Source organism: Cavia porcellus, unplaced genomic scaffold (assembly GCF_034190915.1).
Source record: "Cavia porcellus strain 051 isolate PalLab524CR breed Dunkin Hartley unplaced genomic scaffold, mCavPor4.1 scaffold_4, whole genome shotgun sequence".
In the NCBI taxonomy this organism is placed as follows: domain Eukaryota; kingdom Metazoa; phylum Chordata; class Mammalia; order Rodentia; family Caviidae; genus Cavia; species Cavia porcellus.
The window spans coordinates 60,722,055-60,746,958 of NW_026947487.1; the positions used below are offsets into that span (position 1 = coordinate 60,722,055).

The window sequence follows — 24,904 nt, forward strand, 5'->3', positions numbered from 1 at the left end:
CTATGCCAAGGGACTACCTGGGCCAGGCATCCCTGCAGGCAAGGATAGGGTACCAATGCTTTCTCCTTACTAATCCCTCAAGATGTCCCGGTCAATAGATGAGGAATCAATAGTCCCCCAGCTGAGAGATGTGCTGATCTCTCAGGGAGGGAAACCCTCAGTGCAACTGAACATTCTATGTCAGGTATCTATTTCTATCTAACATTCTATCTCAACTTTTACTCTGGTCATCTGAAAGCTCTTTTTGATGAGATTAAAAAAAGGATTACTTTAATCATCTTTAAACTAATCCTGTGGAACTATATACCCATGCTCCGCTGTTTGAACTATATGCTGTTTTCAGCTACTATTTGTGTGTGTGAGAGACTTTTAAAACACACAGAGAAAAAGGCCTTAATACTCATAGAGACCTTTATGCTACATTTGGAAGTTTATTTTGGGCAGCTGATGCACTAGGCACAGTCCTATATCCAGCAAAACTTTGTTCCTTTAAGAAAGACACTAAGTGTTAAAGGAAGTCATTCTTATGATCTGTCTCAGCTTCAGTTTTCTGCTCCATTTAGGAAAAGTGTTAACAAGTATTTACTCAGTAGTTAACAAGTATTTACTGAGCACCTATTATGTGCCAAGCTTTTACCCTGACAGCTCTGCAGTGACTGAGCCAGTTTCCTAGGGCAAATGAGTAAGCTTTCTGTCACACAAAATACCTGAGAAAATCAATTTATCAGAAGGAGGGGTTTCTTTTGGCTTGTGGTTTCAGAAGTTGTAGTCCATGTCACTTGGGCTTGTTGCTCTGGCCTCAGTGAGCTAAGAATATATCATGGTGGCACAGTATGTCATGGTGCGAGCACATGGCAGAGGAAGGTGTTTCTCTCATGACACCCAGGAAGAAGGGGCGGGCCCTATATAACCTTGGAGCCATATCCCTAATGACCTAACTTCTTTCCACCATCTAATGTTTCCACCCATCTCCTAATAGCACCCCTGGCTGGCAACCAAGATTAAATACTTGGGGCTTAAGAGGCACTCCAGATCCAAACTAAAGCAAAAAGAAGAAAGAAACATAGATCAGGTCATGCACACCAAGAAGACACTATTAAGCAGATAAGGGGAGAAAATAGTGGCTGGGGATGGATAAATTGTTCAGGAAGGATTCAAGCACCATTTGACATTTAATCAAAGACCTAAAGAAAAGGAAGAAGCAAGCTATGCCACTAGCTAGATGAAGGACAATAAAAGATAGAAAGCTAATAAAAAGGTCCAGGAGCAGCAAAGTGCTTGGGACTTTCAAGGAGTATAATGCAGCTGGTGTGACAAAAGCATGGAGAATTCAAGTGTTTGCAAAAGTGAGAGCAGAGATGATACAAGGTAGTCCAAGGCAGCACAAGACCTACGCATTTACTTTGAACCAAACAGGAAGCCCTAGAAGGTTATCAAAGCAGTGGCTTATTCGACTTGTGTTTCAATAGGCTCATTCCAAAGGTCTAGGGGCAGGGAGATCAATCAAGAGACATTGCTATACTCCAGGCAAGGAACACACTATTTCCCAAAGGTGGGAGCAGAGCAGGTGAGAAGGGTGAGTGATGAGGATTAGACTGGTGTAGACTGTTCATGAAGGGGTTCTAGGTTGGCACTAACTTTAAGGAAAAAAAGGCGTGAGCTATCTTGGAAAAGCACAAGCTGAGGAGCTGGGGTTTCACATCTGCATAGTCACTGTCTCCAACTGTTACTCTTCAGGGAGAAGTGGCTCAGCGGGATCTCAAAGTGCTACAGAACCTTGCTGCTCATCTGTCTCTGCTCCCAAGGATCTGAGGCTATGGATTCCCTCATGCACAGGGGTTCCCAGGATGTATCAAGGATTGCTGTATGCTTCATTCCCTGGGCTGGGCCAGCCACTTGAGGGGAGAGCAGGGCTTGGAAATGTATTGGTACAATAGTGGAATGAGGCTCTGGTCTCTTGAGAGATGACTCCACTGCTCACATTTCTATAGGGTATATTCATTTCAGTGTCTTGTTTCAGGACTATAGAGAAGATGGGAGAGGTGGAAAACATTTGGATTGATGCTCGGGATTTTTTCTTCTGGGATAGTGGTGAATATAATTAAAGTCTAAGGTCATTTTCAAAATTCTTCTGCTCTAACACTTTGCTATTCTGCATATAAAAATTTTGTACTCTTTACCACAAATCTGCAACCTGCTCCTGAATAAGCCACTGCCCAGGAGCACATACCTTTCAGGACTTCCCTCTCAAAAAAACTCAAAAAAGATTAAGATGCCTGGTTCCCTGGTTCCTATAGGCTCAGATTGCTGGTGCCTGCTGGACTTCAGAAAGTCATGAAACTCCCACTCTGAATTGTGCTGTAATTACATACCAAGACGTCGGAGTCCCTGTCACCTCTTCTTTCTCCATAATCCTCCCTGAGTTACATCATCCAGTCCCAAGGCCCCCATGTCCATTTTGATGCTGAGAATGCCTATGGAATTATCTCTAGCAGTGATCTATGTGAGGTCCAGGCTCACACTAATACAAATAGTACAATTGGAACTACAGGGCCATTCCTCTCCACTAAACTGGGCAGTGTCCCAGGGCCAACTCTCACCTCAAACTTTGTCCTTAAGCTTACTACCCAGAGGCAGATATAAGGAAAACAAAGACCTCTAAGATTGCCCTAGAATATTCTAAAACCCTAAAACAAAAACCCATGCATACAATATCTACATACCTCTCTTCACTTGGAGCTCATTGAAAGTCATGCATATGGACTCTAACTCTCATATATCCAATTATAGCAGAGTGAATTATGGGAAAGAACATGTGTGATAGATACAGTTAATATGACTCAGCACCCTGTCAATCACATTGTTAATCACATTGTCAGTCGTGCTCTGGAAGACTCAATAGGAAGAGCCCTGGAACCAGCCCAACATTTTAAATTCTTAAACCAGTGCCCTCAAGTTCTCATTCCATTTTGCCTTTCTGCTAGCAAGACCTGCTCACTCTGAGTGCACTGTGCCCTTGTTAACACTTCACAGCTTTTTCCTTACCATTGCATGCCATGTCAAATTCTTTACTCATCACACACAAGAACCTAGGAACCCACCCGCACCCCCATCACCAACAGTAACACCACCATAACTTGACATCTCCACTTAGACATCTAAAACTTAACAATCCAAAAAAGACCTTCTCCCTTCCAAACTTGTTTCCTACCCTTTGGCCCCAGACTCCAGATATTCAAGCCAGAAATCCAGAAGTCATCCTTGATTCTTACCTTTCCTCTCATCCAACCCATCTGCAAGTCCTTGGGAATCCACCTCTAGTATGTCTCTGGAATCTGTCCTCCTCCCTCCACCTCCAACCAGAACCTGAGTCTGGCCCACTGTCCTCACCTGCCACAGCACCTGGGCAGCCTACCCACTTGCTCTTCCCCATCCCCACCTGCACTCTAGTCCCAGCTCTACCCAGAAGCAAGTAGATCTTCAGGAAATGTAAACGGGGCCACATACTCCTGCTGAAAACCAGCGGCTTGCCGGTCTTCCAAGATCAAAACTACTTTCTTGACATGGCCTTCTGAGACCTGAAGAACTAGTCCTGCCTACGTCTGCTAATCACCCATTAACCACTCCACTTAGCTGGCTGCACACACAAAACATTAGTTTCCTATGGTTGCTATAAAAAACTGCTACAAATAATTGTCCAAAGTGGATTGCACCTAAAGCCAGCAGGACAATGCTCCCTCAAAAGCTCTAGGGGAGACACTGTTTCCCTGCCTTTTCCAGCTTGAGAGCTGAGCTCCTACTCCTGGCCCCTCCCCCCACTCCAAAGCCAGCAGCATGGCCTCCTGCTTCAGTGATCACAGTGCTTCCTCTCCTGTGTCAAAAGTCTCTCAATTATAAAGACCCTTGTGACTGTATTGAGGGCCTATACAATAATCCAGGATCATCTTCCATTTCAACATCCTTGAATTAAGATATCTGCAAAGTTCTGCCAGGTAAGGTAGACTTCACAGGCCCCTGAGATAAGACCTGGATAGCTTGGAGGGCCATAGTTCAACCTGCTATGCATACCAAGCTCTTTCCCATGACAGAGCTGTAAACAGCTGACTCTGTGACTTTAATGCTCTCCCATATCACTCAGGAAATGTTCAAACCCTTCCTATCCTTGAGGATACAGGCTCCCTGTCACCTCCTGAGAGAACCTATCTCAGATCAACTTCTCAGTCTGGAGACAGTGCCTCAATCTTGCACATTTGTTTATTTCTATTAAGCCATGTGTTTTCTGGGGTGGGTTTGTTTGTTTGTTTGGGCTTTTTGAAACTAGCCCGGCTGGTCTCAAACTTGCAATGATCCTCCTACCTCAGCCTCCCCGATTACAATGCACCACCATGCCAGGCTTAAGTCAGCTTTCTATTTCTGTTACAAAATACCTGAGACAAACAACTCAAAAAGGAGATTTATTCTGGTTCACTTTCAGAGGTTTCAGTCTGTGTTCATTTGGGCCTATTGCTTTGGCCCTGTGGTGACTCTACATCATGGTGGAAGCATGTGGCAGAGGAGGCTGCTTACCTCTGCCACATGGTACACCTCCAATGACCTAATTTCCTTTCTCCCAATAGTCCCCTCCTTCTAAAGGTTCTATCACTTTCTGATAGCACCACAGGCTGATGTCAGACTTTCAACCCATGGGCCTTTTAGGGACATTCAAGATCAAACTACAACAATTTCCTTCCTAGTATTTCTTTCAATGGGCCTTTTTATATAGTTTCTAGTGTACTTACCTTCTGCCTGACTTTTCCTCTACCCTCAACTAAGAACTGTGAGGACAGAGACCACATCTACTTGCTCATTCACTGGCTGTCCTAACATCACTGGTTAATAAATCATTGCTGTGTGAACCTAAGGAAAGTGCATTTACAACCCAACATGGTGCCACACAAGTGGGCTGCTGTGTACCCTTCAGAGGACGCAGACCCATCTCCACCTGCCCCTGCTTGCCAACCAGGAATAAGGGTCTGGGTAGAACGGGACACCAGTTAGAGAGCTAATGGACATCTTCCATATGGGACGCCACATATTCAGTGACCCAAACCTTTCATGGAGCAGGCTTCACCATGGCCAGTGGCCACTTGAGCCATGGGCTCCTTAAATGCAGCTAAGAATTATTTCAGCAAAGCCTGTGTGGAGAGCTGCTGGTGGTAGAGGAGAATCACACAAATCTTCTCTATCTTCTCCTGTTAAAGACTCCTGGAGCTGCTTGGAGAAAATTGAGGGAGATCCAGGGGCCTTTTAACATTTGCTGTAACTTTTCAGTCTGGGCACCACAAGGTTCTTGCACCGTTTAAAAATTCACACTGGGTTAGACTCTTCCAAGCTGAAGCCAAATATGTTTTGATTACCAGCCTATTTCTAAGAATTGCTTTTGCCTTAAGCAATAAATTGCTTTGTTGAAAACATCATTTTCTGCCCTTCAGGTAGAACACTGTGCTTTAAAATTTGACAAGTTTTAGGAATACTTAAAAATGTTTGGTCACAATGAAAACAGCTTTGGCAATTCAGTAATTTTCTCCTCTATGATTATTTATAGCAGAAAGCTCATGGTCACATTTTCTATAAAAATAACAACCTGGGAGAATAAAACAAAGTAGTTTACAAATAGTAACCAGTTTTCACATATAATAATATATAAAGTAATATATGTGCAACACCTGACAATATAAAGGCTTTGACATTTGCTTAGAAGAAAAGATTTGGTTGGGGCCTTGTAAACTTCTAACCCCTGACTATATATCCTAAAGCATTCTGCATGAATGAAAGGGAACTGTCTCTCATGGATGCATTCCAGAACTCTGTTGTCAGAGTTCAGTTCACACACATCAACCAGAAGCCTAGTGGGCCCATTTGAAATTCTGGCCCAGATTAATTTCAAAAAGCTACATTTAGACTGAAGCAGTTTCCAAAGGCTTGGCAAAGAATAATTGATTTCAGTGGAAATAAAGATCCATGTATGATCCCAGCTGGAGTGTGGTCATATTTTTCTTGCAAATCTAGTGTCTTAGGGAACAAAAAGGTGTCCTTTGTCTCCTTCCAAGAATGTCTTATGAGGAAGGAGAGCAGGGTGAGGCATAGCCCTTTCCTGGGGTCCTAGCGGATCTCAAGCAGAATGAGCTGAGGACCAGAGCAAGAATGGCCATCATGGGTGACCTAGAAATTGAGAAGGGGCTGACAGCTGCTTCCTGAATTCTCCTCCTTGTTGTAAAGGGGAGGGGTTATCTTTCACATAGATCCAGATCTCTATGCCAACAGACACTCTCTTGTCCATCCCTAGGACCTTGGAGGGTCAGTGGCAACTGCCCCATATGGGTGGAATTTCCAGAAGAACTTGATGGCAGAAGTAGATTAGGAAAAGTATTCTTGGGACACTGAGGCACTTTTCTGGTGGGGTAAGGTGACACGGTGCTCCCAGCAAATGAATTCAGCCCTGGACAGGACAGGGCTCTACCAGACATAATCCAGCTTCCAGCATCCAAATCCAGGCTTGCTCACAAACAGAGAGGAACATCAACCAGGAAGCATCAAAACAAGAGTCTGGTGTCCCTGTGGCCGAGCTTCTCAATTTCCTCTGAGGAGAAAGTGTTGCCTCGGAGCCTGGAGGGATAAAAGGAAGAGGGGTTTGAGTAGGCACAAAATTAGAGCAGGGTTGTCAAAGGGAAGCTGCACCCTTCAAACCCATGCCAGGGAAGGGTTGACTCTCTGGGCCTGTGGGAGGGAATTCAGTGCCATTTTATCCCCTGTTACCCAGGGCAGCTCATGAGTCATTCTGTGTGATGAGCAAGGCTCCATGACTCTGCAGAAAAAGTCTGCAGCACCAGGCCCCCAGCTGGCCACAGACTCCCCAAGGCCACACTTTTTCAGGCAACAACCTGATCTGTCAAGAATGCAACCATCAAGTACTAACACCCTCCCCAGCTCTGTGGGCAGGCAACAAGGGTTAGAGCCTTTAAAATACTGACCTGTTGCCAGTTTATTCCCTGCACACAAAATGTGACATTTCTTAGGGCTGTGCAATGGTTTTAAAAAAAAAACACCCTGGCACCCAGGACATGATGATTTTGGAAGCTACAAGGATACACAGTCACACAGAAAGTAAAACCTCTTCAGCCCTGGGCAGAGTTTAGAAATTCTTGCTTTTACCTTCACCATTTGAGAGCGACAGTTCCTGCTATTTTGATGTGCTTCTTTGAGCGAAGGATAAAGTCTGCATATTTAAAGCAGGGGTCACAAGCTACCAGGGATAGGCAGGTAAAATACAGGAGAGCGGCCGGGGTACCAGTTCTAAGTCAATGGGCCTGATGGTTTTACAGCCAGCAGAGCAAGCCTGTCCTTAGGGGGGGGCCTCTTTCCCTCCTCCGGCTAAAGACTGGCATTGCATACAGGGCTCCAGGGCCGCTGCTCTTTTGATAAAATCCTAGAATATAGATCTTTATGAGAATTCTCTTAGCTTTTAAATACTGGTCTCTGGATCAGTGTCTGAAACATATGCAGTGATATTTGCTCATGATGGGTTAAACCAGGCAAACTTTCTATTTGTTATCTGGGTGAAAAATAGATTCTTGGAAACAAGAAGGATCAATTTTTATTGTTTTTCTTTGAGATAGGGTCTCACTATGTAGTTTAAGCTGGCTTTGAACCCACTATGTAGCCCATGCTGGCCTCAAACTCAGAATGATCCTCTTGCCTCAGCCTCCTGATTGCTGGGATTATAGGTGTGTAGCACTGAGCCTGGCTAATCTTTGAGGCTGTTTTTTGAAAATGCATAAAGGGCTGTGGCTTTCAGTGACACAGACATGAATAAACCATGGTGCAGTCACCTCCAGGGTCCAAAGCTGTAGAGGGCTACATACAACATCCCCAGCCTATGAGGGCTGGTGTACTGCCCAGCTGAATAGCAGCCGGGTTCAACAAGTTTCAGAGTAAATACTTCTGGTTTTAAAATGAAAGCACTGGGCCCTGCTTAAAGATGTGAAGATAGATTTCTTTTCCAGCCAGAGATCTGGATCTATCACAAGCAGAATGATACCAAATGTCAGAGCCAGATAGGAGCTTAAAAATGCTGTTGTTCCTTTCTCCCCTGAACTCATTTTACTGACAGGAAACAGACTCAGAGAAGGGTATGGGTTTTCCCAGGGACTTTACCAAACTTCCAGGATGGTGTTGTTGCTTTCAAGGGCCTGTAGGAGGGCTTCTACACCCCGTGAGGTGACGCTATTGTTGGAGAGCCTGGAGAAGAGATGGAACGAGAGGTTTAGAGATGCTGGGCCCCCCTGAAGCCTGTCCAGTCACAGCAGCCTTACTGGAGCCTGCCTCTGCTCTCGAGATGGATCTCACTTGTCTGAGGCTCAGTGAATGCATCCATTCACCAGACAAGTTGATCCAATCAAGTAGCCCTTGGTTAAATACCTCCGCTTTAGTGCCAGGGTTCAGATCCAACCTATAGCGCTTCCTTTTGGTCTTAAATTCATCTCAATATTGTCACCTGTGAAATGAGCCTGAAAGAGCACTTGGCTCGTAGCATGTAAGAACTAAGCAAAGAACGGCCTTGATAAAGCACTCAGCATAGTCTCTAACTGGTAGGAAATAATCAGCAAAAGTAATATTTCCATAGGAGGGGTCTCAGGATGTATAATGCCTTGGGTTAGAGGCCATAAGTGGCTGGCAATGGGAGGGGAGATGGGCTATGGTCAGGGAGGGCAGGGTAAGAGCCCTGGCTTCCTGTGCTACCCTTGTGCTTATTACTTTGCCTTCTAGCCATGTCCACTTCCTGCCTTCCCACCCTCCGTAGTGCAGGCTTCCTTCACACTGACCCTAAGACAATGCTCCAAACAACGGTCAACATTTTCCAGTCCTTTGCTGTGTCAGCTTGATACCTACACTGTCAGTGGCTATCCCAACCCATGAAGAAGGGCCAGTCACCCCTCAAGGCAACTGAGACACACATCAAGGGACAAACAGCTGCACCAGGGGGGCTGGGTCTATACCCAGGCTGCCTGGTTGCAGGGCCTGGGCTCTAACCAACACTTGACAGAGAAAAAGATAGAAAAAGAAAGAGGTGGGCATTTCTCTTTCTTTAACAATATAGCAGCAGCTTGGTTTTTACAGGGAAACAGTGGGGGATGATATTGTTCAAGATGCTGAATAATAAGGCTGGCAACAAGGTAGCGTGGGACAAGCCCTAGCCCACCACTGCCTGGCATCTGCTGGGGTTAGGAGGCAAGTCCACAGCAATGAGAGGCGACAAACCTGCCACACCCACACTTGGCTGCTGGTAGACCAGGTAGCGCCTAAGGCACCCCTGTATGCAAAGCTGACATCCAGCCCAGACAAATCCTGGCTTTGCCCAAGCCTCCAGCCCATTTGCACCCAAGTGCCATGCGGAAGTGTTTTCCCCAAACATTGGCAACTCCCTACCCCCTACAAAGCAGCACAAACACATGTCTTCAGAGTGGAAGGCGGTCTGGCAGCAGAGCTGACAGCCGCTCAGAGGCAGCTGTCTGCCCGGCTCTGGAGGCAAGTGTGTTCCTCAGGCCACATTTGCCCAGGCAGATGTCACCTTCCTCCAGCAAAAGGAGCCATCATGGTGCCCTGAAGCCCCCCAAAGTGAGACCTCTGGTATCAGCCTCGGAGAGACCATGATGGCCATGAGGTGGGCTCCTGACACATCCTCTGTCCTCTCCCGTGACACAGGTCCCTGGCCAGAGTCCAGCACCACAGAAGGCCTCAGTGTGCCATCCCCAGCCTGCTGCTGTCTGGCTCTCCAGCTCTTGTACCTGCAGAGCCATAGCTCCCTTTAGTCAGGCCTTGCCTGCTGCATGAGTCTAAGCTAAGCTTCCTCTTCTTCCAGCTGGACAACGACAGGGCTCCTGCCTGCTCTCCTGACCCCTTCCCCATCCTGTTTCCATTCTGTCCACACAAAGGGACAGAAATGATCCTCTGTGCTACAAGTCAGCACACAATTACCCTGATGAGAACTCTGAAGTCCTCCCACTGTCCTTAGAACAGAATCCAAGTCATTTCTGGGGCTTAGAACCTTAGTTCCATTCCAATGGCAGGGCACATTCTGTTCTCAAATCACCACACCTGTGTCTGCCCAGGGCCTCTGCACTTGCTGTTCCATCCCCCAACCTGGAATGCGCTGGCCTGATACCTCAGCAAGGCGGCCTCTTCTTGTCCATTAGGTTCCAATCCAAATGCTACCTCTCAGAGAGGCCTTACTGAGCCAGCAGCAACCCTACCTACTCCATGTCACATCTCCTCCTTAATTAGAAGTGAACTTCTGTGTTTTCTGGTTTATGCTTTATCTCCCCGGTCAGAATTTAAGAGCTGCAGGAGAGGGGAGGGGGTCCTGTCCTTAATAGCTTGCCACCATCAGTGTCCCAAAGCGGTGCCTGGCACAGAGCAGGAACACCAGAAACATTCCTTGCACGAATACACAGGTGGATAAATGTGTGCATAGATGAATGAATGAATATACAACAAGTACGTGGTGGACAAATATCCCCAATCCCGCACCCACTGGTTGGATGGGTGACCAGGTACCTTCTACTCTGGCTCCATGACACTCAAGTAATGCTGGGCTCCCTTCAGTGACAACTGAGGTAAAAAGCATCCTCAACTGGACACATCCCTTCTCCACCTCCCTTGAGAGCTTCCTGGGGCCACCTCCCAGCTACACAGCCTGCGCCAGAATCTGTATCCACCCAGACCAGCATGAGCTGTTTCCATCCACCACATGCGAATGCCCATGGCCGGGAAGCTGCCTTGGTGTCAAGTCAGTAATGTCATCTGCTTACAGGTTCCTTACTTCAGCACTTTCAAACTTGAATTTCTCTTCAGTCCTTCTGCGAGAGAACACACACCTTCATCGCAGAGGTGGTTCTCCTCCAGGCTGGTGAGAACAAGGGGAAAATCCAGTCAATACGATCGTTATTAATTATAGAAGACAATGTCAATAAAGATTAACCCCTGCTTCCCCACCTCCTCTGTTTAGAAAGGCTAACATCTGAAAATACAAACTTATGGATAAAGTAGAGAACAGGATTTTCAATTTCAGGGACACCCGTGCAACAGAATTCACTCCAAGACTCTTCTATCCAAGTTTCTTTTATGATCCTGATATCCCGTGTTTTGTTTCTTTCTTATTAATGGGAATATTATTTCATTTGGGGCAGCCAAATGAAGACAAAACATATTTCTAACTCTGCACTGCAGTGAGGGTTGGCCAAGTGACTACATATGGCCATTGATACATCGGAGAAGTTGAAGAGGGCTTCTAGGAACGCTTTTCAAGGAGAGAGACCCAGCCAACCTGTGCTTTTTGCCTTTCTCAGATATATATCCTAAATCCTGGAATACATAAGTAATTGCTGCAGTTGGAGCAACTATCTTGTGACGATGAGGACAAAGCCACAGGCTAAGGGCTATGAGAGAAAGAGACAGAATCAAAGCTGGGCATGGTGTCACATACCTGTAACCCCAGCACTCTGGAAGGCTGAAGCAGGAGGATAATAAATTTGAGGCTAACCTGGGCCACTTAGGGATTTAGGAAAATCATGTCTCAAAATTTTAAAGACAAAGAAAGGGCTGGAGATACAGCTTAGTGCAAGGGACTTGGGTTGCACCTCTACTACAAAAGAGAGAAAGAGAGACAGTGTGTGTGTGCTAAGGCCCATGCTAGCTCATTGTAGTCACAATAACAGTCCTATATTACTACCTCCAAACTGTCCATATGTGCAAAAATAAACCCTTCAATGATTTGAGCTTGTACAGGTAGAGGTTTTCTATTTGGTAAGTTGAACTGAGTGTTAAACTTAGTTGGCCTGAAGTTACCTCCATACTTTGAGAATTCATGCAGCAAATTGCAACCTAACTTAGAATGTATACAAACTGAACCTTAAGAAGGGTCTAGGATTGTCATATACAGCCCATTATAGCAGCCAAGCTTCAGCCAGCTACAGTCGCCAACTCATCACAACATGCCCAAATAAGGCAAACACAGAGCTGAAACCCACCAAACTCTTCCCGTCTAGAGATACAGGCTGCCCACATTGCTGAGTGGAACTTCCTGAACTCTCCTGGTTCTGAGTGCTGCCTGCTTCGTGAATCAGTCTTTACTCAAATAAACTTTACTAAATGTAACTTGTCTCAAGTTGTTCTTTTCAATAGTGATTGTAATTGATGTACTGACACTAAGCTTTGCCTCTATCAAGAAATAAGTGGCAAAGTCCAATCAGGATATAATCAGTGGTACTGTAGCAGAGCTCATAGGCCCAGCCAATAGGCAAGGCCCACTCACAATAACCATTTTGTGGTGATGCCTATACTTTGCTTATATGGAGTAGTGCTTTTCTACTTCCTGGAAAAAATCAACATTCAGCATTTTATCTTCCTAGTATATTTGGAACTGCAAAGATGTCCCTGGGGCTGAAGACTCTCTTATGGCATCTAAAGGATGGAAAACTAGGAACCTCTTCAGGTCAACAGAGTAAACATAATTCCTGATTCATTTTTCAAATATTCCCAACACCATCATGCTCCAAGGTGAGCCCTGCTTCTAATGCTCGGGTTCTTAGAATCTCCAATTCACTTTAAAATAACAAAGCCTCACTACTAGTAGCAAGCATAGTACTGGTAGTAGACTACACCTTAGCAGTAGAAGCAACAGTAGTAGTAACTTTACCACTGCTGCCATTTAACATTTATAGAGTGCTTACACATATGCCAGGCACTATATTAAGCTATTCACTGGCAGATGTTCTTACAAACATCTTTTTACACTTGGATGAATTCTTACCCTAATATTATAGGTAAGAAACTTGAGACTCAGAGGTTGTTGTTTAATTTGCCTAAGTTAACAGCCTGCTTGATTCTATAGTCTGTACTTTTAACCATTATGCCATGTGCAGTTAGTAAGCAACCCAGAAAACCAATAAATATAATTGAATAAAAAGAATTAGCAGCTATACACATAGTTCGAGACTCTTTGTACCACTCAGTACATAAAAGCAAATATCATCAGTCACCCAGCAATCAACTTTCATCTTATCCACAGAGCTGCTCCCTGGATGAGGCCAGGCTATCAAGAAAGACAGAGAATCCTCCAAACTCACCAGAGTTCTTCTAGTGCCACATTCTTTTCCAACATCTGTGCCAAGGCTTGGGCACCCATGCTGCCGATGCTGTTCCCCACCAGGCTGGAAATAATAAGCATAAAGTAAAAATGTGTCAGAGCAAGGGGAAACCTCAGAGACAAGCTAGCCAGTGAAGGGCAAACTGTCTGGCAACAGCCTTACCCTCGAGTACTTTATTTTGGGCATTGCTAATTCATTACAACAATCACTAAGCCCAGGAACAGCTTTAGAAGTCTTCTCAATGGGGCACACTGGGCAGCCACTATCAATGCATTGGAATTAGCTTCAAGACAAAAGTGACTGATTCCACTAGAGAATCAAGAGCCCAAGAGGGGAGGGTCATTTCCAAAGTCCCCTAGAAAGGTCTCTTAACATCCTGCCTCCAAATCCAGTGGTCTTTCTCCTGCACCCTGCTGCCCAGTACAGAGCAGATGAAATGCAGTTCAGTTATCTTCAGAACTGGCCCAAGTACCCCTAGTATAACAAATGCAGATCAGATCTTGCAGCTTACCTGAGCCACTTCAAGCTCTGGTGGTCACCCAAGGCTTCAGCCAGGGCCTGAGCACCCTCGTCACCCACAGTGTTGCCCCAGAACCTGCAAAGCCCAAACAGAGTCCAAGGAGAATGAGTGAGTACCTGCTGCATACTCTAGACTCAAGCTAGTGCTGCTGTTTTCTCCAGTCCCAGTGAGGAGGGGCAGGGCCACCCAGTCCTGAGGAGGTCTCATGGGAACACATTACCAAAGTAGACCTGCTGCCGTCTTTGTGGTGGGATGGCCAACATTACCCAGATTTTTCAGAGACTTTAAATCAGTTCAACAATAATAGAGGCCCACCTAGCCTATATCCTCAGAGTTGGGAAACTTGCTCTCAACTGTAATTCACATGGCTGTGATATTTTTCCAAACATTTTAGTTCATATTTCCTTCAGGTAGCTGACACTCTCAAATCTGTAACTGCCCTGGGGCACCACTGGGAGCAAGTCTAATTCTTCCTCCATAAGCAAGCTCCTGATGTTTTGTTCCTTGTAATTCCTCCAATTCCTTCCCAGTGTCCAACTCCTTTCCCTTTGGGGTATCCTCCTCTGCTCCTCCATACTTTGGAAACATCCCTTTGCAGAAGGCGGAGTCCAGCTCACACCTTGCTGTGGCCATCATACATATAGGGACTTGTCCTGGGTGTACACATGTAAGTGTGAGCATGGAGAGCTGCATAAGGATGCTCACTGTGCTTTCACTCATTGGGTGAGAATTTAGTGAACACGGCGCTATGTCCTGGGGACATGACATTATGATGGTCAAAAACCTAAGTTGTCTATTTAAGGCATCAGGCATCCAAATGGTGGAACACTATGCGGCTCTTCTTTTAAAGAATGAGACCACAATGATCTAAAAAGATGGTAATACAAAGCAAATACAAATATGCAAGTTATATAACACTTTGCACCATATGATAGTGTTTGGGGTTGGGGTTTTAGCACAGAAAACCCCAAACAGATACCCTAATAAATACATGTTGAGAGGGAAGCAACATGCGGCAGGTGAGACTGCAAGAGGAAAACAGCTCCGTGGGGCTGGGGTCTCTTTTGTTCTAGACTCAGTTGCTACTGATACAGTATGAAAGAGGTGCTGGTTTCCGGAGCAACACTTGCATGGCTAGGTCTGAGCTCCTAGGAAACTTGCCTGCCTATGAACTGGGGGAACACCAGGGCCCTAAGGTTGTTTTCTCTTTCTACAGCCTTAGATTTTAAAATCTGCTTTTGTCAGATGGACTCCAGTCTGCACAAGTCAGGGTCTTCTGGGGATGGTGTGAGTGCAACCCTATGAGAAGTTGCTCTGCCCAGCAACCGGAGGAAGCCCTGCTTTGGGGCCCAGTATATGAGACTTGACTCCCTCTCTGGCAGAGATCAAAGGATGTCCCCTGCTGGGTCCCTTTCCTCCTTCTCCACACCTTCACCCTGGATGCCCTGCCCCTAGATATTTCCATTTTATCTTCTGGTAAGGGGCTCAGGTGACCGTGTTCTCTAGAAGCACAAATGCTTCCACGGTATAGCCATAGCCCAGCCCTGAGCATCCCCACGGACTTACGGGTTTCCTGCCCTACCACAGGCTTTGCCCTCTCCCTGCCCTGTCACCAGGAACATCCTGTTTATCAGGTGAAGAAGCCAAGCAGAGGAAGCCTAAGGCCAACCCTCTCCCACTCTCCTCTGGGGCCTCCTGGCAAAGTGTTTCACCTGCACCTAAATTCTCAAAAGCCCTGAACTACATGTAGGCCCTTTGTCCAGAATCCAACCTACCCCAAAAACTGCAGGGAGGCATTCCTCCGGAGCCCCTGGGCTAGCACTTGTGCGCCTGCAGCCGTGATATGGTTGTTCCCAAGCCTGGAAGGAAGGACAGAGGAGGCTGAAAGTACAGGCATGGACAGGAGAAAGACCTGTCAGTGTGCGGGGAAGGGAGAGCCTCTTCTCTCTCCAGCTCTGCAGGCCTCTCCCAGACAGGTGCAGCCACCAGTGTGGCCCAGTCAATGTGGTTCAGTGGCTCCAACAACCTCCACTTTGTTTTTTAGCAGTGAAAGGAAAGAAGCACTTATTTTGCAAAGCAGTGTAACAGGTCTGGCAGGAAGCGCAGCAGGTAGTTTCCTGGAAGGTGGTTTCCCCAGGGGATTAGGATGACTCACTGTCACCTGTTCTTTCTTGATGTCAGACAGCCTCAGTGTGAACTTTCCAGATCCTCTGTAGCCACAGAACCACCTATCTACCTGTTCTGCGAGATCCCAGGACAGGTCGAGGCGGCTGAACAGGGATCCTATGGAGCTTTCTGAGAGCGCTCCTTGCTAACCCCCAGAGGGCTGCTGCAGCAGAAAGTGCATGCGGGATCCCAGCAAGGAAGGCTCCAGCTGCAGCCACATTCACATCCCTCTGTGAGTATCTGAGAAGCCCCTGGAACTCTCACTCACAACTCCCAGCTCTCTGCAATAAACATCATGTGCTTTCATCTTTTGAAGAGTTTGGGGTCACTCTGGCTTGCAACAACCTTATGAGGCAGGTGTTATCTCCTTGGAAAAGGGATTGGGGTCATGAGATTATGTTTCTGAGACCCCCAACTTCAGCTCTCTGGAGTTTTTCCTTCAGGCTGCTGTGCTCTGAAATCCAACCCCATAACTTGTGGCCAGCCAGTGATTTAGACCAGGAGACCACCCTGCAAGGCAGACTGGGCCCCCCAGAGGCCCACTGAAGTCCACGTTCCTCCCAATCTTCTTACCTTTCTTCCTCCCTTCTCTCTTTTCATGTAGGATCACATGTCCCAGCCTCCCCAAGCTCCCTCTTCATTCAAACTTGGAGACATTTTCTCCAGTAAATCTGTTGCACATCTAATTCCTTCTTGGAGGCCTTAGCATAAGGATACACAATCTGTGAGCTTACATAATTTACCCACGAGCTTTCGCTGAGCTTGCTATATAAAGCACTTACTGTACGGCACCAGCGCTTTACATACATTAACTCACCGCCCCCCAACCACCTCTGAGTTGGCTATAACCATTATCCTCACTCTACAGGAAAGGAAATAGGCACAGAGACAGGAAGCTAGCCCCAGCTCAGGTAGCCAATGAGGTTTCAAATCTTGGGGTTCCTAGATTTACACATCATGGCTCCAAAGCCCCTGCTGTCAAGTGATAATGCACTGACCACAAATTCTAGCACCCTGTGCTACCTATACTCCTCCCTGGGCAGATGGGCTGGGGGGCGAGAATGGCAGAACAGAATCTTGCTAGGCTCAGACTCAGCAGTCCTGGCAGAGATCAAGCTCCATGGCCAAATTTTTAAATGGTAGCTTCCATCCTCAAATCCATCCCAGCAAGTGAAAAGAATTATTGGAAGCAGTTCCTCAGAAAGAGGCAAGACCAAAATGGAAAGCCAAGCCAACCCAGGGACCAACTGGAGGGCCATTTCAGTGGCATCTCCCAGAACAGAGACTCTAGGCAAGGCCAGGAGACTTGGGAGCAGCAGGATAGCAGGCCTTCTGGACAGAGGCACAAACTTTGCCGGCTCCAAATATTGAAAAGCCTCTGGGAGGGGCCGGGAAATTGCTCAGCGGCATGGCAAGCACAAGGTCATGAGTTTGATCTCCCGTACCACAAAAAAAAAAAAAAAAAAAAGCCTCTGGGAGCACAGCAGTCAAAGGCTGCCACCCTTCTGGAAGCAAGTGAGTGTGCACGCCCCCACTCGATATGCATCAGGGAGCCTTTACCTCCAGAAAGTTTGTCATACTCAAGAGACAAAAAGAAAAGAGCTTGGAAACTTGTTCTCCCTGAGGGCTGAAGGTCCAGAGGGCAGGAAGACCTCAGCAGTGCTGCCCCAGAGGAGGCCACAGCACTGGAGAAACCCAGTTCTGGCCATCCTGCATTCAGTAACAAGCCCATTGGCAACCAGGCCATGTTGGAAATTGGACCACACTGACTTGGCTGTGGAACATTAGTTTCCAAGGCACAATGAAACCCAGGGCTCACCTCAATGCCAAGAAGTTCTGGTTGCACTCAAGGAGCTTGGCCATGGCATGTGCGCAGCCATCTGTCAGTTTGTTGTTGAACAGACTGTTGTATCCAGAGACAGAGGACATGAGATGAGGCACATGGCCAGGGAACCCTTAAACCCAAGCTGTCCAGGAGTCACCCTGAACCCTCCATGCAACATCCCTGCCCCAGCCCGTCTCTCACTCATAGCTGCCCAGGCAGCTGGGCCTGGAGTGAGACTGGGGCACCCAAGGCCCAGTGCCCACAGCCCAGCCCAACTCACGCCAACTTCTGCAGTTGCCCATAGTGTAGAGCATGCTCGATGAGCTTGCAGATGCCTCGGTCTGAGATATTGTTATCACGCAAACTAAAAAAGACAAAAATAAATTAATTCAAAAGTCGCATTGATAAAATGAAAGAAATGTATAAAGTATCCCCAAAATACTCACTCAACCCCTAAATGCCAGCATCTGTGTTTCTGGAAATCACCAGGACAGAACACCCCAGAAAACCCCCAGCATCTCTGATCAGGGAGCTGACTATGATGGAGACAATCCAAGAAGTAGGGACTCAGAGTCCCTACTTAAGAACACTTCCATCCTCCAAAAGTCACCGATCTAACTTGAAGCCCAGTTTCCATCCCCACAAGAGGACAGCCATCATCACAGCAGCCTCCCTATGGCCCCAAGGTGGAAAAGAGTTGATCTGCAAGAAAGATCAGCCAGAACCATCTTGGGGCATCATGCCTACAACTCACCTGATCAAGAGGTCACCTGAAAGCTTCCATAAAATGCAGATGCTCAGACCCCCACCCTGGAGCCTGCGATTCTATATGAGGCAGGACTCAGGAATCTATGTATTTTAACATCTGTGGTGCATATGGTTCTTCATCTTCAGGCCAATTTGGAAGGCCCTGGCTAAGTGGTTATCTTCCCAGGTACTGGAATCCCTCAGTTGCACACCAGCCATTTGCTGGTCCCTTCATCTACAAGAAGAGAACAATGCCACTGCCAGCCTCACCCTCACATGAAGCCCTGGGAGCACTCAGCCCAGAGCAAAGTCATCAGCATGAGCCTGTAGGCAGCCTTGATGTGCCTGGCACTTCCCAACAGTAACCTTATTTAACCCTCACTACCACCCATAAAAAAGGTGCTACAATTAAGTCCACTGGAGAGAAAGAAACTGAGGTACAGATATAGGGAGTGGCTGCTAAAGTCACACAGTGAAGTCTGGCCCCAAACCCCACTCCTAACCACCACACCAAAGTCTCCCCCTTGTGGCTTTCTCTGGTTCTCCAGAGCCTGTGACCCAAGAATGGGCCAGGAAACCAACCTTGAAGGTCCTGAGCAACATTTTAAAAACTGAAATAGAGCAGACAGAAGAAGAGAGTGGAGTGCGTCAGACTTAACAAGGGAGAGCCATTTCATGAAGCTTTGGTTCTGGTGTGCCCACTCACTTACTTGACCTCTCACTGGCTGTGGGTCACAGCCAAAAATTCCATCACCCTTGAGTCAGAGGAAGCCAAGTTCTAAAGAAGCCTGCATGGGGGCACTCGGCATACTGGGTTTCCTAGAGGCTGTGGGTTTCTGTTGGCATGGAAACTCGAGTGGGTGAGACACTGCCTGGCACTGTGGGAGAACTGCCAGTCCCCCTTTCTCCCTTCCTCTTTTCTTCTCTCCCTCTGTGAATACACATACACACAGAGAGAGCAGCCTCACAGTTGTTTGTAGGGTAAGAAGCACTAGACTTAGTCAAGGACTTTAACTATTGTGTCAGCTTGCCATCACTATAACAAAATACCTAAGGTAATTAACTTATAAAAGGAAAAGGTTATTTTGACACATACTTTTAGGAGTTATGTACATTAGCTATAGGTGCCAATGGCTTTGGGGCCTGTGGCAAGGCAGCACACCATGGCTGGAGTGTATAAAGGAGCAAAGCTGCTTGCATCATGAATGAAGAGGAAGAAAAATGGACTAGGGTCACATGATCCCCTTCAAGGACATCTCTATAATATCCTAAAGACCTTCCACAAGGGCCTACCTAAAAAAGATTCCATCAGCACCCCATAACGCTACCCTGGGGAACAAGCTTTTAACACAAAACATCTAAGGGACATTTATCCAAACCACAGCAACTGATTACAAAAATCAAGCTGATTCCTGTCTACGAGAAGTTCCCACAGTGTGACACCAACCATAACAGAATCGCTAGTGATATCTGCTAAATGTACAGATTCCGAGGACCCAGCCCAAACCCAGTGAAAGTGAATTACTAAGTACAGACCTAGGAATCTGTGTTTCAACAGGCAACTTTGCCTACTGCCATCTGAGTATCACAAGCTATAACCAGGTCAGCCTCACTATTATTTGTAACTAAAGACAGATCCACAGGCTCCCTAGCCCCTACATACCACCAGGATGGGGTGGGGCTGTCAAATGAATATTCCTAGTTGAAAAAAATAAAACCCACTCAAGAATTCTCAGGATGGGATGGTCTGCTGGCATCATCCAGCTGAGTGGTACCTGGTCTCTTCAAGGTTCAAGGACTACTTTGAGAACTTGGTAAAAACTATGGCTCCCTTATCCAGAGAAACACACATTCAAATTTCTATCAGTACCTTCGACAGAAGGTCTCCAAATTCCCCAGTCAGAGTACCAAGCTATTTCCCTCTAAAGGAAATGGACAGTTGTGCTGGTTGCATTTCTTTTACCTGGCCAGATCCACTCTCCCCCTCCTCTTCCAAGCCCTTGGGCCTGGGAGGTGGATGGATACCTGTGTGGATGGCACCACTAGCAGGAAGTGGAGTCAGGAGGAGAGCAGGAGCTAGGTTTTGCTCCTCTAGATCCCAGCTTGCTAAGCTCAGGTGGCCCTCATACCTTCCTCTCAGCTGCTAAGTACTGCCTTTCCCCTCCCTGCCCCATGTCCATGACCTGCTCCTAGCCCCGGGATCCTTGCTCAGCCCTCTTCATTCTTCCTGACTCCTGCCCTCAGCTCTATAGACAGTCCTTTTATTAAATTCCCCCTAATTTCGCAATTTAAGTGTGACATCTGTCCCTTTCAAGATCCTGTGTATAATATACATATTATGGTAAGTATACACATTTTAGATTGTGTATAAATTTATGGCCTCAGGCCCTGTGTAAGGGTTAGCAAGTCATTGCACAGGTTCGAGTAGATGACTGTGTTTGTTTTATGAGAAAAGCCTCAGAGAAAATAAACATCCTAATGCATTCAAGGAGAGTCTTGTCCTTTGATCGGCATCAATTAAGGTCAGCTGAAAGTAGCCCCAAAGCCCCAGGAGGTTGTGAATAGATTTTAACTTTAATCTACAACTTCTGCTTTCTCAAAGGCTCAAAAGAGGAGCTGGCATGACATCTCCTTTCAAGGTCTGGAGGGAAAGTGGTCTGGGCATGGGCATGTCCCTGCTCTGACCTGCCCTGAGCCACGGAAGGGCACAAAGATCAAAACCTCACATCCTCACCAGGCAGCAGGAAGCAGTAAGGGTACTACCCGGTGCTCCCTGGATATCACACTCCCCAAGAAATGAAAGGGTGGAGCAAAACTCCTCAGCTATTTTTTCTCTCAGGACCTGAAATGTCCATCTTATTGGAATTTTAAAGGCTCTGATAGGGCACAATCATCTTTAATTTGAAGTATCCTCATACAAAAACACATTATACGACATGGCACCTGACCTCAGGGTTTCTCTAGAGCCCAGGGAGGGCATCCATAGTCAACTTGTGGGGAGCAAGAAACTTGTGACTAGAGAGATGTAATTTGTGAAATCTAGCTCACCATTTTCTGTGTGACCTCAGGCAAGTTACTTCCCTCCTCTGAGCCTCAAATCAAGAATAACGGGGATAATAATGTCCCTGATGACAGCCCAGTAATGAGGTACAGAAAGTGTAGTACACCAAGCCTATTACGACTTTCAACAAAGTAGGGCTCTCCTTATCATGTGTTGAAATTAAAGCCCCAACCTGGGAATAGGTCTGTCCTGTATTATACAGAACAGTAGCAGAATTGGGCCCAGGGCCAGGTTCTGGATCCCAACCATGCACCCCCATTCCTACTCTTGATAGTGTCGTTGTCCTATGCCCAACCAGAAGTTCCCAGCAACACTCACTAAAGAGCCTTGCAGATGCCAATGCAGGGCAACAGCTGCTCCACGCCAATGTCACCCACAGAGTTGTGGTCCAGCTGCAGGGCCACAGGCTGCTGGAGGTGCCGCAGCACAAAAGCCAGGGCAGCACACTCGGCTGGGCCCACGCTGCAAAATGTCAACTTGAGGTGCCCAATATCCAGCCCCCTTACGGCCTCCCGGGCCAGCTGCTCCTCCTGCATCTCATACAGGCTCCGGATGAGCGAGACGAAGCCAGGCATAGCATGCATGCTCTTGGCCTCACCTGGCACGGCTGGCGGGATGCAATGGAAGTGCTTGCGGAGGCTGCGGGCCAGACACCAGCGGGCACAAGCATGGCGCTGGAGCAGAGCCTTCTCAGATGCCTGGCACTCAGCTAGCAGATCCTGGTGCTCCTGGGACAACAGCCCTGCCAGGAAGGCTGCAGTGAGATGAAGGTTGTGTGGTTCGATCTTCTGTAGCAAAGCTGCCACACTGCCCTCTTTGATTCTGGAGCTCTGGACACACAGTACAGGTAACAGCCTGGTCAGTGGGGAGCTTCCTGGCCTGCGACACTTGAAGAGGTGTCTGAGCGAGGCTTTTGGCACATCCACACAGAGCACGAGGTAGAATGCAGCAAAAAAGCACTGGAAAGTAATGTGCAGGAATTCCAGGGGTGCCGTGCTCCCTGGCACCACACCTTGGGCACGCACCAAGAAGCCAAGAGAAATGTCCTCAGGGTCGACCTGTGCCTTCTGGAGCTGTTGAGCTGAAAACACATAGCAGCACCTGCCCAAGCCCCAGAAGGCCAGGCGGCCGAGGTGCAGGAGCGAGGGCAGCTTGCTCCGAAGGAGGCCAGGTACCAGGCCGCGGGAGACAGCCTCTGGAGGGGAGGCATGCAGCAGAAAATGCTGCAGGATCAGAAGATACATATCTGTGCTGGTTTGGGGGGACCCCCCATTCTGTAGCAACAGTTCCTGGTGGCATTTAGACACCATCCATGAGAACACAGGAAGGTGGCACAAACCATACAGGACTGAAGTCGCTCGGAGCAAGTGGATGAGACGGTCTGCTACGCCAGGTTCATGATGGCACTTCCTCAAGTATAGCTCGATGCCCTCCTCTGAGAAGCCCCTGAGGTGACACTCGGTGCGTATGTATTTCCTGAGGCACGCTGACACCGCGTCGGGTCGACTGGTTAACACCTTGCGGGCATTCTTCAGCAAGTTGCCCTGAAGTAGGTTGAAAAGTAGAGTCTGGACCGACGTAGGGTCAGCTGGGGAACAGTGACGCACTTGGTCTGTGAACTTGAACCTGAACTCATCAAAGCCATCGAAGGTTAGCAGCACACAGTCAGGGTGGTCAAGGAGGAACTGGAAGACATCCTGTTGACCAACATCAGGCCAACAGCAGTGCTCAAAGAGCAACGTCCTTACAGACAGAGGTTTGGTTACACACTGGAGCTGCCTGCAGCTGAACGGGAAGACGAAGAGGAACTCCTGGAAGTCCCGCCCTGTAGCCCAGAGTAAGTGGAGCCGCTGCAGGAGTGTGCTCTTGCCACTACCTGCCTCACCCACCACCAGCACAGTGTCTGCATCCTCATTGAGGTGGCCTTGGGTGCTGAAAAGCTCCTCCAGGCCCAGGGTGGAAGGACTCTTCTTCAGGGATCCCACCTCCGTCCGGAGCTCCAGGATATTCTCCGTGTAAATGTCCTCCAGGCAGAGATTCTCCACACCATCGTAGGTACTGAGAGAGCGGGACTGAGCAGATACTGTGGTCCTCAGCTTGGATATGTACCTCTGGCATTCAGCAGCTGTAAGGCAGAAGAGGTAATGGTGCGGAGATTATGGTCAGAATGGGAGTAACCACAGAGCAGGCTGGGGTTATGATGTTGCCAATGGGAGAGAAGACCCAATGAGGTTCAGTCTCCTCCCCTGTAAGGTTGAAAAAATGATGGTCCCTACCTTATAGAACTCTGGACCAACAGAAATAACTCATGTCAAGGACCAAGGACAGCATCCAACAGAAAGTGCTCAAAAGACATTGGCTGTTGCCACAATTATTATTGGCACCAGAAAGTGCTGGGCTGGAGTCAGGAGACCTGTGTTCAGATGTCTGCCCCTCCACATTGGCTAGATGGCCAAAGACAAGTCCATTCACCACCCCTCCCCCAACTACCTCTTTCTAAAGGGAAACAGAATGTAAAAAGCACAGGAGGCCAGGGTCTGAAGTCAGACACACCCTGGCCTACCACTAACTTGGCCAAGCTACCAAACTGTCTGCACTTCAGTGTTCTTACCTGCAAACACAGGACAACCAGCCAGTGCTCCTGAGGCACTGAGATAAGATGGGGCTTAGAAAAATGTGTGACACTGGATAAACAATCACAAATGCATTACTGTATTATTAATGAATACAGTAGGCACAACACACATACCACCACCACCACCCCCCACCCAAAGATGTCCATGTTCTGACCCCTGGAAACTGGGACTACATTCCTTACAAGGTAAGAAGGACTCCACAGAGGTGATGTGGTCAGAGACCTGAAGGCGGGGAGACAAACCTACATAATCTACCAAGGTTGGCACTGCAGGGCTTCTGGGTCACCAGGACACCCAGACCAAGCACCAAACAAGATCCTCTGCTCCTGCCTGCATGTCTTCATCCCTGCTCCCTGCCTTTGCAGGAAAAGCTCTTGAGCCCAGAGTACATCCAGAAGGCTGCTGCTTGGCTGGTATCACCCTGGTACCACCACATTTAACTCACTTCCTGTGCCAGTGTGTAATTGCCGTTTCAGAAAATGGGGAAGTGCTGGTCCAGAGTCCTAGGCTGGCAGGATGGCAGCATAGTTCAACTCCTCACAGCCTCATGACCCACAGCCAAGCCCACCTGCTCTCAAACCAGAGGCCAACAAGTAACTGCACAGAAGAGATCAGCTCTCTGAAGTCCTTGCACAGTCATACAAAGCAGGTGCTCTATGTCTGTGTCACCTTTTCTTTTTCTCTTTCTCCTTCTTCTTTAGACAGGGTCTTGTTATGCTGCCCAGAGTGGCTCCAAACTACTGGGCTCAAGCAATCCTCTTGCCT

At 47.6% G+C, this 24,904-nt stretch overlaps 1 protein-coding gene across 3 annotated transcripts in view; it reads right to left on the reverse strand.

Moving 5' to 3' along the window:
• Positions 1–4,439: 4,439 nt before the first annotated feature.
• Nod2 (nucleotide binding oligomerization domain containing 2) overlaps positions 4,440–24,904 on the reverse strand; it is a 34,313-nt gene continuing 13,848 nt past the window's right edge. For 2 of the 3 annotated variants that reach the window (XM_003477684.5, XM_063247136.1), the window contains exons 4-12: positions 21,822–23,628; positions 17,976–18,059; positions 17,690–17,773; positions 15,480–15,563; positions 13,696–13,779; positions 13,164–13,247; positions 10,859–10,942; positions 8,194–8,277; positions 4,440–6,645 (exon numbers count right to left, since the gene is read on the reverse strand). In XM_003477684.5, coding sequence (XP_003477732.2) covers positions 6,573–6,645; positions 8,194–8,277; positions 10,859–10,942; positions 13,164–13,247; positions 13,696–13,779; positions 15,480–15,563; positions 17,690–17,773; positions 17,976–18,059; positions 21,822–23,628 — 2,468 coding nt within the window. In that variant the 3' untranslated portion in view covers positions 4,440–6,572. Of the gene's footprint in view, positions 6,646–8,193; positions 8,278–10,847; positions 10,943–13,163; positions 13,248–13,695; positions 13,780–15,479; positions 15,564–17,689; positions 17,774–17,975; positions 18,060–21,821; positions 23,629–24,904 lie in introns of all 3 variants that reach the window. The other variant, XR_010046928.1, reaches the window with a different exon arrangement.